At 38.5% G+C, this 17,579-nt stretch overlaps 1 protein-coding gene across 7 annotated transcripts in view; it reads right to left on the reverse strand.

Annotated features, from left to right (window-relative positions):
• Positions 1–16,623, reverse strand: part of macf1a (microtubule actin crosslinking factor 1a) — a 183,721-nt gene extending 167,098 nt beyond the window's left edge. For 3 of the 7 annotated variants that reach the window (XM_036214314.1, XM_036214316.1, XM_036214313.1), the window contains exons 1-2: positions 16,341–16,622; positions 8,706–8,940 (exon numbers count right to left, since the gene is read on the reverse strand). In XM_036214314.1, coding sequence (XP_036070207.1) covers positions 8,706–8,928 — 223 coding nt within the window. In that variant the 5' untranslated portion in view covers positions 8,929–8,940; positions 16,341–16,622. Of the gene's footprint in view, positions 1–8,705; positions 8,941–16,340 lie in introns of those variants that run through there. The other 4 variants (XM_036214312.1, XM_036214315.1, XM_036214306.1 and 1 more) reach the window with 3 other exon arrangements.
• Between the last annotated feature and the right edge of the window lie 956 nt (positions 16,624–17,579).

Below are 17,579 nucleotides of genomic sequence, written 5' to 3' on the forward strand. Positions count from 1 at the left end.
CTCAATCCAACATAGATTCAAACCATGCATGTTACTGACAAAAATATTGCAGGCAATTTCCAACTTAAGCATTTTTTGTAACTGCATTACTGTTTATTGTAGGCTGCATTGTTAGTATACAAGAAGACACACTATTACTTTAATTGCATTTTTAGATGAAGCTTTCTGGATAGAAAGCAACAGAAAACCATGAGAGATTAACTGAAAACAACCTCAAAAGTAGCTTCACTATCAGAAAAACACTAAAAAACCCAGAAAAACTCACAAAACAATTAAAACTTTTAGTAAGTTAACAAGCAGCAAGACTCACAGCCAAAACTGCATTAAATCAAAGCTGAAATCTCAACTTAAACCTCCTTTTGTTGAAATTTCTTTAGATCAGCACTCCTAAACACAGACTATCACTGCACAAACACATGAACTCAAAACTTTAGCACGGAAACAAAACATATGCTGTGTCTGAATTCCCTCACTACTCCCTAAAAAAAATATATAGTGCACTAAGTAGAAAGTGGTGGACACAACCATAGTGTGATGCATCAGAAATATGGACACAGGAGAAGAAAGAGATATTTCCTTGTAGCCAGATGGTCATCTAAATTTTAGATGTAGGGACTGCCAAAATTCAGCTTTATTCTAATACAGGCAGTCTAATTAAAGAAGGTATTACTCTCAAAGTCAAGTCATTGCAAAGCTGCGGGTCTGCTGCATAAATAACTACTGTTATGAGAGAAACAATGGTTATTTAAAGCAGCTTTTGAGAATTTCATCATTTCAACAGAATATCTGGATTAACTTGTTTTACCTTTTGCTGCTCAAAGTTATTTGTCTATATGTTAAAACACTATGTCTTAGGTTAGATTTTACATTTAGACAAATTTAAAGACCCACTCAGATAAAAAGTGTCTTTGGTGGCATTTTTCTAATGACAGAGGACATAGTTTATTAAGAAAATGATGCTTAAAATTGCATTTCTCAGTTATTCTTCATTCAACCCTGATATAAAAAAATAAATAAAACAAAACATCCTCTATTGTTGATTTATGGGTTGCAAATAATGTACAAAAAAATAACTGTTTGACCCATTCAGAGAATAAATAATGTTGAGGATTCTATTCAGCGTTTTATTTATATTCTAATGTGATTTTTTACTTTTTTTAATATTTATTTTCTTTCCCCCCATATTTTTTGTATATTCATTTGTCCAGTTTATCACCCCTTTCTCCTTCTGCTGCATGGCCTCCCGCATGTTTTTTCAAGTCATCCATTCACTTGACCTCCTCTGTGACCCCCCTCCCCAGTCCAGCTCCATTTCTTCCTTCTCCTCATTACTTTCTCCACTGACTCGATCATTCACTCCTCTCACACTCTTTCTCTAATGTACAAACTCCCTCTTTTCTTTGGCTCCACATTAACATACGAACACTCGCTTTCACTATCTGAACCCCCCCCTTTCCTCGTCCTTTTATATTCTGCCTCTCTCCCCCCTTGTTGCCATTGTTTCTCCTCGCCTTTCATAACCATGGAAACAGAGGAGACATCATCACCATGGTAACACGGAAACAGCTTCAGCTGTGGGTTGAGGCGTCTTTTCAGCTGCCTGCACAGAAGTCAACGAGGAAGAGAAGCAGGCAGGACAGCGGACATCCCAGTTCCATGCAGGCACAGAGATTTTGGGTCCTCTTTTTTCATTTGGGACTTTTCTTTGCTGCGGCTTTACACTCATTTTCTCTTCTGTCTTTGTGTACTTATAAGTAACATCCTCATATATATCACAAAGGCAGAAAACCACAAAATAAATAGTTTAAAAAAGCATCACATACAAAATACCAAACCTGTTTATCTGCATTTATACATACAAAATTATATTTTTACATAATTCACTAAATATTTGCTTTCCAGCTCACATAAGAGTTCAAATTAAGATATTTTTGTAACTAAAGCACTAAAATGTAATACAGCATTTATGGTGTGGGCCAAAATCATTTCACTAAAATAATATTTTCTGTAAAAACAGTAAATAATAAATGTAAAAGACATAAGTACATACAAACATGTAAGTATGTCTAGTTTAATTGGAGAAAATGGTCAATTAACTGAATAGAAAAGATTTAAATGTATGTTTGCACACTGGTAAATCTTTTTGTCTACAGCAATAATTCCACATTTTTGCAACATTTATATTTCAATTTATTAGTCAATATAAATTCATTGATAGATTGTCAGCTAAAATAAAGATTGATAACAGATGAAGTATTGCTTTTGTCTAACTTTTACTTATATAACACAGATGTGCTAGATTTCCTCCACAGCCCAGTATTGTGCAACTTTTCTCAGTGAGCAATTTTAACAAAAATGAACTGTTTTTGGCAGCTCTGCAGAATCCTAATGGGGATTTGTCCCTTTAGCAACCTAACCGTGAAAAAAAGAAAATCAATGGAAATATATATATTTTTCTGTTGTCCGTTGCCTTGGGTGGGTAAAACACTCGATATTTTCAAAAATGTGTTTTGCTCAAAGGGATAAAGCAACCAATTGACACACTTGAATGAAGGAATGCAGAATTATGTCATAAGAAAGCATGAAAATTAAGATTTAAATATAAAACAGAAATGTAGAAAACACTTTTCCTTCCACTTCTACATATAAAACACATTTCTCCACTAAATATGGACATTATGCCAATTTATAAGCTTAGTTTAAAAGGCGCACAACATATATCTAAATATAAAGACCTAAATGTGCAAAAAAAAATCATCTAAATTGTTTCCAGAGAACTCCTAACTTCATATGAATTTATTTCACAATATAGGAATAATAGTCCTTGGAGCTGTGTGGTCATGAGAGGTTAATGGCATTATGGAGGTCACATGGTATATAACCAGCTGATGCCAACAAAGACCCTTTGGTGTCTGCAGAAGTATTTGTATGCTGCTGTCCAGTCATGTGCTTGGGTATTTTTGGATAATTTGGAGATTAAAGCGTGAAGTCTTAAACTAAATTGTTCAACGTTGATTTGGTTAAGATTAGAGGAATGGTTGTGGCTTTTGTTCTGAAGCCTCTAAAGCAGATTGTTCAAAGTAGAAGACGAAAAGTATTGTGTTTCCTCCTGTTTTCCTGTTCTTCAAATAGAGGTTTCTTTAAAGCTACAGGAGATCCTTACTCTCCACAAGTTACACCACTAACAATTACTCTCTAGAGAACTTAGAATTAATAATTAATAACAAATAAATACATTTAATCTTAATTTAGACACATATTTAATGTAAAATATGTGTTTTGGAATAACAACTGGTTGTCTACAGTACAAATCCCCCTTATTTCCTGACAATTACCTATATCTGCAACTATATGAATATTAGACTTTAGACTGGAGTACACTCTGGAGTTAAAAAATACAAGATCAAACGCAGCAGCTGCCGGTCGGCATCATTGACATTCCGTCTCAGCATCCGGGCGGAGTGGTGCCTAGAGGCTGGAGGAAGAGTCTGGTCCGAACAGCAGCATCTCTCAGTGTCTTCCACACAGCTGAGCTGGTTCACTGCTTCACTTCATTCTGCCTCAGCGTTTCAGACAGAAAAGAGAGCTCTTAACGCATTTTCCTGACTACACTCGTTCTGCACATTTTAACGTGACCGCAGACTGTTGGTACAAGTAGCCTAATGTGTTCATTGGACGCATTCCAGAATGAAAATTGGGGGTCAGTGCAAACACTTTGTATGTATTATATAAAATGCAATTTCCTCACAATAGCCTTTGAGTCTAAGTGAGCACTGAACACCTCTGTGAGACATGAGATGTAATGGGAAACGTGAGACAAACCAAAAACACTCACATGTTCACATAGAGCATTTCACAGCATCGATCTCACATGGGGGCTGCACGGTCAGTGGTACTATTGCCTCATAGACAGGGGGCCCTGCTTCAAGTTCTGGCCAGAACTTCTCTGTGTGGAATTTGGATGCCCAGAAAGTCTTCAGGGATTTCCTCCCACATTCCAAAAATATGCCTAAGAGGTGAATTGATCACCCTATTGTCCCTGAGTGTGAATATGAGTATGATTGTGGTCCTGTGACAGACTAGTGACCAGTTATGGGAATATTCCACCTTCGCCCCATGAGAGAGGTTAAGATGGAAGGATGTCAAACTGTTTTATTATTTTGAAGACAAAGAAACATTACTGAATGGTTACATTTAAATCGGGAAACTAAGAGAAACAAAAGGAAATTTAATTAAAACAAAGTAAGTGTGTGATACCTAACTAGAATATTTTTCTTAAGGACTGACCGGACCTGGAAACTTATTTTTTTATTTTTTTAACATAAGAGCTTTGACAGCAATGGAACTCAATGACATAATATTCATCTGATACATTTAAATCATTTAAAATGCTTAAAATTATGCCCTAAATGCAAACAAAAATAACTACTTGTTCATTGGAATGCCCACATTTTACTAAATCTGATCATGTGGAGCTGTTTGTTTTTGATATCAAGGTGCAAAACTGTGTCCCTCCATAGTCCCTAACTACTAAAAAACTATATAATGAGGGACAATCTAGTGCTCTGGATTTCAATAAATTGGACATCATGCCCACTACGTTTTTTTTTTAAATGGAAAATATGAGGTCACCAATTTCCCAAAGTAAAAACCTAATAAATGTGAACACCTTAGGAAAAAAAAATATTTGTTCAAATGCAATGCATTATGGTCTATATTTGCCAATCTATTGAGCATCGATGCACACTGGTTTTTGCAGAGACTTCTGGGAAATTTCTGGGCCACTGGATTTTAGAATTCTAGACTTAAACAGCTTTACAAAATGGCAAACATAGTGAGTAATGAAGGAATTCGAACATTACCTTTGACTTTTGGATTCAAGTACAAAGAAAAACTCATTAACTGGAGCCAGCAGCAGTTCTCCAAATAACCACCAGGGGTGTTGTTGCTCTCTGGACATTTTATGTCCATGAAAACAAAAAAAACAAAAAACAAAAAAACAAGGTTGGGAAGTGAATTATTTTTATCAAACAAATCAATTTTAACTTTGATTGACCTTAAAAATTGCCCACAAATGTGGACAGGGCTTTTTAATTTACATGTGAGCAACAAATCCTGAGCTCCGATTCCTTTTCTAGGAAAAGTTTGGAATCTATGAGGTGCAGCCAAGAATGTGACGACAGGAAAGTTTAAAAAATTGGTGCCATGAAAACCAGGAAATCATGTGACCATCCATGTCTTTTAGTCATTGGCTTAAAGCAATAATTCATTGATGATGCCTCAACAAGAAACTTATCTAAAACTCTTTTTTTATTTAATAATAATCCAAATCCAGCACATTTCAAAAAACATTTTGTATTAAGCTTTTTTATGTGGACATTAGCTCATTTTATACTTTTAAATAAAGTTGTTGAAATAATTTAAACATCTCAGCTCTCAGTGGAAAGCTAAATCCAGTGAAATTCCTCTGTTTGAGCAGTAAACAGCGGTTTTCATGCTTTGTACCGGTTTGTAAACCCTTCTACAAGCAGCCACTGTCCCAAATGTTTAACAGAAGGGTGGGGAGCTGGTTTCTCACAGCAGACTGAGGTCATCTGTGTTGGCTAGTTTATATCAACTCAGCCCCTGCTGCTGTCAAACCCCAACACGCTGCACACAAACATATCTGATGAGCTGAATAAGCCCAAATCTGCTGCCAGAAACGTCCCTACCTAACCGTTTCTTTCAATCAATCTTGTTAGGAACTCAAATGTTTTAGCTTAGCTTTCAGGTTTTTTTTTTCTTTTTACCCTTTCAGGGCGGCCTGCTGCCCACACACAGACCTGTTGGACTGCAGCAGAGCAGCCAGTTTCCACTGCAGCAGAATCTGAAGACAGACGCTCCTCATCAGGACACCAGTTCTACTGTGGCTTTCATTATAACCCGGCTACACCTCAACAGAAATATAACTACACATGAGCTCAGCATGAACAACATTTGAAACTGAATGACTGCTTAGTTTATCTTCAGATCTCTTTACAGTAAGCCATCTTTGCTTCCCCCCAGGAGGATTGGAACAACAAAGTGGTTTGTTACTCAGCAGAAGTTTTATGCCAAATGCTCTTATAGTATAAAACTGTTAGGGATTGTCAGTCATCTACATGCTGCATCAGCTCCAGGTACAGCAAAAGAGCACATAATGGTCTGGTGGTCTGCTCCATGCAGAACTACGCTTTCAGCACTAAACTAAAGTCACTGCTGTCCTTTCTTCATAAAGGAAGAACTATCAAGAAAGCACAGAGCAGTGAAAAGCTCATATGGCAATTGTTCAATCAAAACAATAAAACTGTCTGATGCTTTGGCATTTCAGTTTTCATGAAAGGTCTTTTAGAGAACCGATCCCTCACTTTAATATTGACCAATCTGTATTTATACTTTCCAGGTCAAATGAACAGAAGTCTGTCTAAGAACAATTAAAAAAAATACATTTTTTCATTTTAATAAGTATTCTATGTCATAGAGACAAAATTAAAGTTGTGCACTATATCTTTTTTAGGTCAAATGAAGAGATAAATACCCCCCCCCCCCCACACACACACACACAGCAAAAACGCTTTGTCCCACACTTGCCTTTTGATTTCATATTAGTCTAACTTTTGACAAAGATCAACAAAACTAAGACAAATATAAAGCATTGTAAAATAAAAACAACAATAATGACAAAACTGTTAGAAATATATATTTTTTTAAACATTCTTTTTATGGCCTTCCACTCTGCTGTTCTCATTTGTCACCCTTCCAAAGTCTTCTGTCCATCCCCACAAAAAGGTTCTAACTCCGCCCCTAAAAGACTAGCAAATGTTTTCACACTGCAACATGAAAAAGTTGGGAAAAAAAAGTTCCACCCCTAACAAAGCAGATTTAATCAATATTCTCTAAAAGGATTCAAAAAATATGTCTGGACATACATTTAGTCTGTATATAGAGAACTGGACAGAGCGAGTGTGACATCACCCATAGAAAATGCATTACCCCGAGCTCCAGCAAAATGAATTCAGTTCAAATTTTTCCACGATACGGATGTCTTGGCCATACTGGAGCCAGAGACAGTGATCTGGCCATGTCATCTGAGTCAACGTTTCTATGACAACTACTGTCACCAATCATAAGTAAGCTTGTTTTAAGTCTACACCCCTACCACTGAAAGCCAGGGTATCCACATGCTTTTACTGAGGCATCTGATTGGTCAGTTTATAACTTGAATGATGTGTGATTAAAAAAAATACTAAAAAAATTAGGATCAGTAAGAAGATGTAAAGATAAAATGTCTCAGAGCAAAATGGTTATTCTGACAAATATGACTAAGTAATTATTTCTCTAAAGAAAAAAATCAATGGGATTTTGACTTCTTGGAACCAGCACCTAATTCCCATTTGGAATGCGAGGGGGGAGTGGTCACTCAGTCCAGTTCTTTATATACAGTCAACGGCCTTTACCCAGTTCTGACCTCCAAAGCTTTTGTCTTGACAGATCACTTTATCATCCCAATCTCCAGAATGTCCTTGTTATTGACATTTATCAATTTCATGACCATCAAATCATTCAAAGTCATAAAAAAACATATTTTTAATAAGATAGTATAGATAATAAGATAATATTTCAAATACATGGTTCTGCAGCAACGGAGCTCCAGTCAAAGTAGGACCATCCTGGATTCTGGCATCTGACGTGGTGAAACCTTCTTATAAATAATTAATTCTTGTGCAGTTCCACACAATGAAAGTTCCAACTGCTAAACATCTATAAACAATCATTTTCATAAATCACAAAATAGAAATCCTTGCTCACCCAGAGAAGCAAGAAAAGCAGAATGCACGCTATCAATGCCTGGAGCAGGGAAGCCCCGCCCTCTCCAGAGATCAGCATAACCTACATTTTCTGCCATCATCTGCGGCTACCATAACCAGAGGAGAAAGAGCTAAAACTGGCAATAGAGGAGGAGGGAGGTTTTCTGACTTCGTATTAGCCCTACAAAACAGCAGCTGGACTGTCCGCTGCTCCACAGCATCCAGACATGAAGACAAAATGAAGTGTTGGGCTGACATTTCCCCACAATTAGAACCGGCAATGCAAACCTCCCATTCTGCTTTGCCACTGACAAACGACTGTAACCTCAAATAGTCCTAATTACAACCTATTTATATATTGGAGTCCCAAACAAAGGTTTAGTGTGAAAAGAAGCAGTACTGTGATTTTTTTTTTTTAGCATGTGAATGTCAGTGGAGCCAGAGTAGTTTTACCTGAGACAAAAAGGTTTTCACCTGACATTAATTAGGATACATTGCTTCTCAAAATATCAAAAATAAACACTTTGAAGCCTCACCTCATTTTGTGCTTTGTTCTTGTGCTTTTGCCTGGAGTACAACTCCAAAACGGATAGGATTATCAAACAATTACTGTTGCTAGTCTTGGTATTAATTAGAGGATCCCCAATGACTGAATGAGCTAAATCCTGCCGATTCATCTCTTTAGGAAACATTTAGCTTCCTTCAAAATGCATCACAAAAATCGAAACTAGCCGCACTGAAAAAATAAGAGGAGTTTGCTACAAAATCCAATATTCAGTTGGGATCTGTGTGTTATATCTTAAATGACTTCTCTGCTCTGGTTTTTTTTTCCATGGAAGTACTTTTCCAGATCATTTGAAGCGAGATTCTTTGCCTCACCTGCAACACGAACCACCGCCCTCTCGGCCGGGTCCAGCACCGAGTCCTGACTCTTCCTCTTCCTCCTCTCATGTTTGGATAGGTTCCACGGCAGAGTGTCTCCCGGTGGCCCCACCAGTCCTGATGTGCACGGGGACAGGGAGCCCCCCGAACGCTCACTGCGGAAGGACGGCTCACTGACGCAGGAGCGCTCGCTCAGTGTATCGTCGTCTGAGGACTCCATCTCTTTTTAAGGCTGCAGAGAAATACGGGGGGGAAAGGAGGTCAGAGACGAAGCAAATAACACAGAGTACAGACATTGTATAATTCATTTGTGGTTATAAATGATGCAAAACTTTAGTGTAATAATGCAGCAGTAAGCAAGACGAGAACTGGGTTAAACATAGACAAGAGTAGGAAAGTTCAAGGAACCAGATGGTGGAGGAGGAGCAACTATATAACAATGCTGGATCTGTGATGGAACGATGCACAACAGAAAATTTCCCAACAGAAGAGTAAACATTTGTTTTTGTAGGTTCTGTTCTTTCTCATCCATCCATCCCAACACTGAAATGAGTAACAGGCTTCAACTGACTGAAGAGAAAAGCACAGGAGAGCAGTTGGATGGACTCGGGGGACCTGAGGATCCCGTCTGCCCATCAGAGCATCTTTTAATCAATACGTCTGACCTCAGCAATCAATACTTGTAACTTGACAGAGCAGGAGAAAAGTTACTGAAGCCTTACAGATATAACACATTCAATTACTTTGATACCAACTTTTTTGCATAAAGACGCTCCACGTGGTGGAGTAAATTGTTGAATCAGCTTATTGGGTTTTGAATCTGAAACTCTGGAGGTGTTTTTGTGAATGATAATTGGTGTGAAGATCCACAAATACTTCTGTTCTCTGAGAATATGAGCTTCTAAAATGGGCTCAGGTGAGTAGAACCGACCTGACATCTTATAAATGTCACAAGTTAGAGCAAGTGCCAAATTTTAGATTATGCATTATCATATCAAGAGCCTGACTTTATCACTGGTTCATGTTGCATTGAAGCGGTTAACATGGATCAAGTTTATTTGATAGCGTGATGCAACTCCCATGCAACTCCTCTTATTCTGAAAAGCTGGGAGTCAGAATTCTCCGAGCGGAGAGCGGCGCCAGCTGCAGGTCAAACACAAACTGTTTGTCAGAGTCACACAGAAACAACAAAGACTTTTTCAGGAGAAGTTTCTTTCAGCAGAAGCGAGACTGAATCACAGTCTGAATCCCTTTTATTATCCCTGTTGTTAATTTTCTACATGCAACGATAGAAATAGAGAGAAAAAACGATGAAAGACATATTTAAGAAAACAAAAATACACTTTACAGCTGCCAAAGCGCTTTGTCAAATAAACACCAGTTCTTCTCTATTTTCAGATTCTAATTTAAAATGGAAATTGCTTATTTTCCAAAACCAATTGTACTTTAGATCCAATATTTTATTCACAGAACATATTCATGTCAAGAAAAAGTTTTTTTCTAATTAAGGGGCTTGTGTTCTAAGTTTTAAAGTCCTAATCCAATCATCTTGATATATTTTAAAAGTGTTTCCAGAGGTCTTTTAATTATATGTGTGTCGTTTTTAGCCAAAATCAAAAAATATATATTTGTTTTCAAGGTCACATCTTCTGCAGAGTGGTATGAGTTCATCAGAAATTCACCTCTGAGTTTTGGGTGGGACTGTTGGCACAGAGACAGCCTGCCCTCATTTCCCATCATCACCCCCAAACTAATATTACTGGTGCAACAAAAACATCTGGGGTATCCAGCTGTATAGTTTTGAGCTAGATGCCAGCTTTGACGAGGTAAACAAAGAGGTACATGGATGTATTTGTCTACAAGTGGATGCATCAGAATAAAACGGAGGAGCCAGCATGTGCCCTGCTGTTTGTAGCATCTACATCACTGCTACAAGCTTTTTCAAATGGTATTTTTGTCTGTTCCTAATTCACAACTATTTAAATAGAGAAATACTCATAAATGCCATTTTAGGGTTAATTTTCTTTACATATGTCCCGCTCTTATCATAAAAATGCCACAAAAACATCATTTTCATTGGAGTATTTTTTTAAGAAGAAAACAGTTTTTCTTTCTTCTCTATTAGCTTAAATACTGATCAGTGACCCAGTTTAACAGGACACTTGACAAAAAACAGCCACCAGTTAACCTCTAAACAGCCAGACTGGCTAACTCCTGCCAGAACTTCCTCCCAGCAGATCCGTCTTTTCTGCAGCAGACTAAACTGTGGATGGGTCTGAGATGTTATCTCAGGGAGGGGAACACTGCTTCATCAGCGGCTGGGATTTCGATCTGCACCGCCGCTGCCAAAATTCCTGCTCCTGCTGCTGGCCCCACTGGTGAAACCACTGGCAAAGCCTAGCTTCCTGACTCCCACCGTCTCCACGGAAACGCTGCAAGGAAGAGGTTAAAGTCTTCCCAGAATCCACTGCGTTTCTCTGGTGTGGAGCTGTGTGTGAGTCTGATTCCCTGCTGACAGTCAGTGAGTCAATGTCCCTCCAATGAGCGGTTTTATAAATAGAGCCAGAGCTTCAAAGCTGCACTGTGTCATTACAGCAACGTGGTAGGAAAGAGGAGTTTTAGGGCAGAGAAACGGAGGAGGCGACGGCGAGGTCATGTCCTGCAGAGTCTGACTTCCATGAGGCAATTTTTACATCACTTTATATATTTATTAGTTGAAAATAGCATTTGAACACCCTCAGAGATGATTTAGGATATCACAAAAGAATCCAGTTTTCATAAAACAAAGATTTCTAAAAACAAAACTTTAGTACTAAAGAATAAAAGAGAAAAAGCGGAAAATTGTGCTCAAAATCCAAAACTATATTCACAACACAACAATAATAAATAAAAATTGCTTAAGCTCAAACTTTGAGGATGAACTTGTGTGCAATATGATGTTCAAGATGGAAATCTGAATGCTGAAACCTATAAAACATTTTATAGCATCATCTATTCAGGGAGGATCCTTGTAGTTTAAACATATATAATTTATAATATTTTTTTATTATTTATCATTTTTAAATCTTTTAGTTTTCATTTAATAAAAAAGTACAATTTTCTTCCGTTATGGTTATTTTTTTCCACTCCAATCAGTTTTTGATCTTTTGTAAAAATGCTCCCAGTGTTTTTTAAACTATGATGAGGTCATTTTCTTGGACATAGTTTCTGCAGATTTCAATAGAAATTTGCCTCCAAGTTGTAGGTGGGACTGTTGATGAAAATAAGCCCGCCCCCTCTTCCTGTCGTCCAGCTTTTTACTCGCTCTCCTACTAAATGCTGAGCAATATTTACAATGATATGAATAAAGAAATACTCAGAGAAGCAATTTTACGTTTAATTTTCTTTAAATATATCCTCAATCATGAGAAAAATGTCACAAGAACATATTAAAAATTTTCACTGGAGTGGGCCTTTTAATAATTTAATCCAAACTGTATCTCAAAAGTATAAGAAATACTCTATTAACCTAATAAATAAAGTTTTATTCAAAACTAAAAACAAAAATGCTTCTTATCTCTGCTCAACAAAGAATAGAATTTAATTGTTTCCACTTTTTATTTATTGGGAATTAAAAAAGAAATCCCAAGAAGTAACATTTTCCCTTCTATGCTTTAAGGTGTCAAGAAAATGAATTGTTGGGACTTCCAATCATTTGGGAGAGGCTCCATTTCTTTGACGTTGTCATTGTTTGCTGGCCTCTGCAAACACATCTCCTGCATCCCTCAGGTCGTTGCCCTGTTCTGTGACACAATAGTCACGTTTCTGCTGCTGGACAATTTGACATTTGACCTCATTTTTACTGATAGGAATTTTGTCATGTAGAAAAGTCATGATCTAAAGGAGAAATTACAATTTTTAGCTACCTAACACAAAATAATGAGCCTTCCACCACCGTGGTTGACAGCTGAGAAGAGGCGATGATGTTGAACGAATGCCTAAAAGAACAATATTTTCCTGATAACTCCACCAACCATGCTCGTCTTTATTTATTCAAAGTGACGATGCAGTCAGGACATGGCGATTCATCTTTAATCGCTCTGACATGTAAACATCTGATGACAGAGGGTGTCCTGGATCTTTCATGTGTTTGTTTATCCATGAGGGGGCCTTTGGCTCATGCTTCTTCCTGTGACAGGGTGCAGAGGTCCAATCCGACCATGCTAGCATGCTCCACTGATTTATAACTCACAGCCTGAATTTACACGGACTTTTCCCACAGCTCTGTGTGCCTGTTTGACTTAGTGTCTGCACAAGAGACAAAAGTAAAGTAAAACAGAGAAACGGCAGAGATGAAGTTTCAGCAGAAAGGAAAGAACAAGACAAACGAATGAGAAGAGGAAAGAAAACCAGACTAACGACACAGAATGTCTTTCCAGAGCGGAATTCCAGCACTGCAGCCGTCACTGGTGGGACGTTCCTGCTCGCCAGACAAACATCTGCCCAGCACCAAAACATAAAACCTCCTGAGCGGAAAAATCTTCAAGTTTAAACCCGTGAGTCACCACGTGCTTCCAATTAGCTCTGGACTTTGTGTGACATCCAGAAAACTCAAGCAAAACTGAAAACAAGCAAGAGATGATTCATTAATATAGAGAAAAAACAAAAATATTACCAAAAAATAGCTGAAGGATAAACAAATGTCAAAACAGGACAAAGACCTAAAAAACTAAAACAGAGTACAGAAACTATCCTTAGAAAAAAAAAACTCAAACTGCTCAACAAACACTCAAAAATCACTTTATCATAGATATAAACTCGCTTGTCACTTTATTAGGCACACCTGTCTAACTGCTCATTAACGCAAATTTCTAATCAGCCAATCACATGACGGCAACTCAATGCATGTAGACCTAATGAAGTGGCCGGTAAGTGTAAAATGTATTTACACTAATTATCTTTATACAACCTGTAAAGCAGCTGAATTCAAACAAATGAGTCATCATTGAGGTTTAAAGGCATGAGGACTTCCAGTACTTTTAATCATTTATTTTACCCGGGCTTCTTGTCAGCTTTTCACACTCAGCAGAAGAAGTATGAATGAGCAATTCTTCCCGTCCAATCCCAGCCCCCAGCACTGATGAGTAACAACCTGACTAGACTGTATCCCACACTGACATGCACAAGCATGCACACACAAGCAGAAATGCATGACCGCCTAATAGTTTTTTACTCATCTAAAGTCAAGAAGGATGTTGATGAGTGGGCATCTGTCGTTTTATGGGCACTTTTTACATCTATACCATCCTAAATGACTAAATAGAGATGCAAAAAGAAAACAAGTTTCAACTTTTCATTTCTTACTTTATCTTCTGTTCCAGTTTCACAAACTAAACTTTTTAAGGAAAAAAAGCTAATTTAAGCTTTCTGCTCATTTAAATTCAAACGCCTCTAGATTCAGACACAGATTGTGAAGCATTTACAGAACAAACCACCGCAGCAGAAAAGCGGCTTATTTTAGAGTAAGAGTACACACACACTGTGGTCTGTGGGGGACACTGAGGGCAAACTGAAGGGGTCCAAACTTTTGCTATTTTTGGGAAAAAGTGGTAACCATTATGAAATTTACAGACCAATAAAACCAACAGTTACTGGCAGTTATTTAGTCATTTTTATTTGTATCTCCCCTTGGAACCTTTAGGCGAGCCTGCTGACGTTCTATGCTTATAAATTCTGATTTAAAACTTAAATCAAAGCCATAATCACATTTATTAAAATAAAGTTAATTTTGTGCTGTTGATTAAGAAAACATTTCTGACCAGTGAACTAATGACTAATAACGTCTGTCCTCCGTACCAGCAACATCTTAAGTATTTTAGCAAACAATATTTAATTTAAGTGAAAGAGAAAATCAATTTTTCATGAAGAATGTACTTTTTTTTACAGCTTAATGCTTAGAAGGAAGTATTTACACATTTTTTGAAGGGTCGCCTGCTTTTATAATAATTTTAAATGTTATACCAAACATAGGATACATATGGATGGATAATTGTTCTGCATAAATCTCACTAGAATGGTGTCTGAGGATGTCAATGAGATTTTAAAACTAAAGAATTCAAAAATTCTTAGGGTTTTTTTTCTCAAAGTGGAAACTTTTTCTACATATCTTTTGTGGCTTGATAACATTTTTTACCTGTTTTGCACTAATAGAGAAACCAATCTGGATTAACTTTGTATCATCAAACCAAATGTTTATGCATCTTAATATGCCTAACATAGTTCATACATGAATGCATTGAAAAGTACAGAATCATTTTTTTATCTGAGGAAATCTAAACTTTAGGCTTTAGTCACATTATGGGTGCTGCAGGTTTTTGAGTTGTCCGGGGATGACCGATAGACGGTTGTTTTGCAGAACAACAGTAGTTCATTAGAAATTCAACGCTTAGTTGTGGCGGTACCATCTCCTTCTCCTCGCTGTTTCTGAGAGTTCTCTGTGTACACTCTCTCCCACTATAGCTTACAGCACCTCACACTACCGGTGGGAAAAAATGGCAAAAATGATCAAAAAATATCCAACTGTACAGTCGAGGAAAACAAAGACATACATGGATCTATTTGTCTGCAAATAAATGCATCAGAATGGAGCGGACCCCGTGTATTTGTATGTAACAAATACACTCTTTTTCCAACTGCATTTTTTCATCTGCTCCTGATTTACAATGATTTGAATAAAGACATATCCAGAAATACCTTATATATATATATATATCCTCCATCATAAGAAAAATACCACAAGAACATGTTAAAAACACCATTTGGGTAACTGAGAGAAATCTGCACAAAGCTCTTTTGCAAGTCTTTCTTAATTTATTTTACCTAAAAAAACGATAATTGTTTTTTTTAACTTATTTATCCCCTTTCTCTGTATGAAATGTGTTGATTCTATTCATTTTTTTTACCAGTGAATTTGTGCAGTTATGAAAAGCCCTATTTGCTATATTTAAAGGTGCCAGAGGAAGACTTTCTGAGGCTCAGATGAAGCTGAAAGTCAGACATGGGGTTGCAGGGAGACCATCTGGCACAAAGCAGCAGGAGGGGAGTCCTGCCTGGATCTGGTTCTCTCCCTGTGCCTGCACCTTGCATAATCTGACAGAGGTTGTTCCAGACCTACAGTGGTGGGGTCCCCTTTGGTGCCATGCCTGTGGGGGGGTGAATGAGGGCTCGGATCAATGAGGGAGACGGGGGATGGAGGCAAACACTGCAGCTGGTGCTCCGTGGATTTCACTGGTTCCTCTCTGTGTCTGTTTGATTGCGTGGAGGGAATGTGTGTGCATGAATGGACACCAGACACGGCGCGCGCGCACGGGCTGCATGCAGAAGCAGGGGGACTCTTTTGTCCAATAGGTGCGTGGACGTGTTTCCATTTGCAGCTGAGTCTCTGAGGAAAAAGCTCCCTTTCTGGCGACCCAGAAAGCCGCTGCGCCTCAGTGACAACATGGACCGGTTCTGAGAGGCTCCAGCTGAGCCAGAGCTTCCAGAAACGGTGGGTCAGAGAAAGTGATCAACACGTTGTCAATGGGAAATGGTTGCAGCTGATGGTCAGGATGGAGCCCAGAATAACTCCATATGATGGTGCGTGAGGCAGCTTACCTTAAGCGGACAGCAGCGCTCCTGGAATCCGAGCACGGCGCGAGCCAGGCCGGCCACGCCGCCGCCGCTGCGCCCTCTCCTCCGGGTGGATGGATGGATGGATGTGACGGTGCTCCGCTCCTCCGTCCGGGTTTTCTTGTCCCCTTTCTCCTCTTTAGTCCTCCTCCCAAAGCCGATCCGCGGCGGTGAGGCTTTTGGAGAGCGGTGCGTCGGTGCGGGGTAATGGCTGTCCTCTCGCCTTCAACAACCCCCCCACCGGCCCTCCTCTCCTCCTCCTCTTCCTCTCTCTCTCTCTCTCTCTCTCTTTCTCCTCTGAACGCCTTCCACCCCTCCAGCCTTTAACCCATGTCTGCAGGCGGGTCAGAACCGCGCGGGTTTCGGGCGGGCCTCTGCGCCAAACCCAGAACGTGACGCGCGCTGGCTGGCTGGCACACTTTCCCTCTGGGCGTTCACAGCAGCTCCAGGAGAAAACTCAGTAATACATGTGTTCTGACGTGCGCGCGCGTGCACACGCACAGCTGGAGGAAGGAGGGGAGCAAAAGCGTTATTGATTACAGCTGTAGAGCTGCGACCCCATTCAGAGAAGACTGTCAGAGTCTGGACACGATTTACATTTAAAAGGGCGCAAAAAGGACAAAATTTGAGTCAACTTTTCATTTTAGCTCAACTTCATAAAAGAGTCAACAAACTGTACAGAGACAAACACTAAAAATGACAAACAGTAAAGCAACAAACTCGAGATCATTCTCACATGGAGTTCTTGGAATGTGGTCCATTGACCTTTCAAAATAAGAGAAACAAAAGGGTCATGCAGACTACAGCTTACAGCTTTGATTTGTGCCTTTGCAAAGTTTTAAAAATGTGTTTTTCTGTGCTGCAAATGTTAATAATGCTACTAAAACTTGCTCCAAGAAGTCTTCTTGAATAGGAAATATTATTTAATCCCTGTGCAAGAAGACCAAATTACAAAAAAAATATTTAAACATAACATGACAAAAGTGAACATGAAAAGGATAAATGAAAAAAGCTAGACACAATGAGCATAAACACAGACTCAGAGGTGCTAATCTTTAACCAGGTGTTATTATAACCATACTGTAATTGTAAAACATGGAAACAATAACATAGAATTAAATCTGAGTAAACAAATACAGTAAAATCCATTTCCCTAGTTGGCAATGATGACATTTAAAAAATCCCTTCAAAAAATCTTAGATTCAAAGTTTTTCTTTAACATTA

This window comes from Oryzias melastigma, linkage group LG11 (assembly GCF_002922805.2).
Source record: "Oryzias melastigma strain HK-1 linkage group LG11, ASM292280v2, whole genome shotgun sequence".
Lineage (NCBI taxonomy): Eukaryota > Metazoa > Chordata > Actinopteri > Beloniformes > Adrianichthyidae > Oryzias > Oryzias melastigma.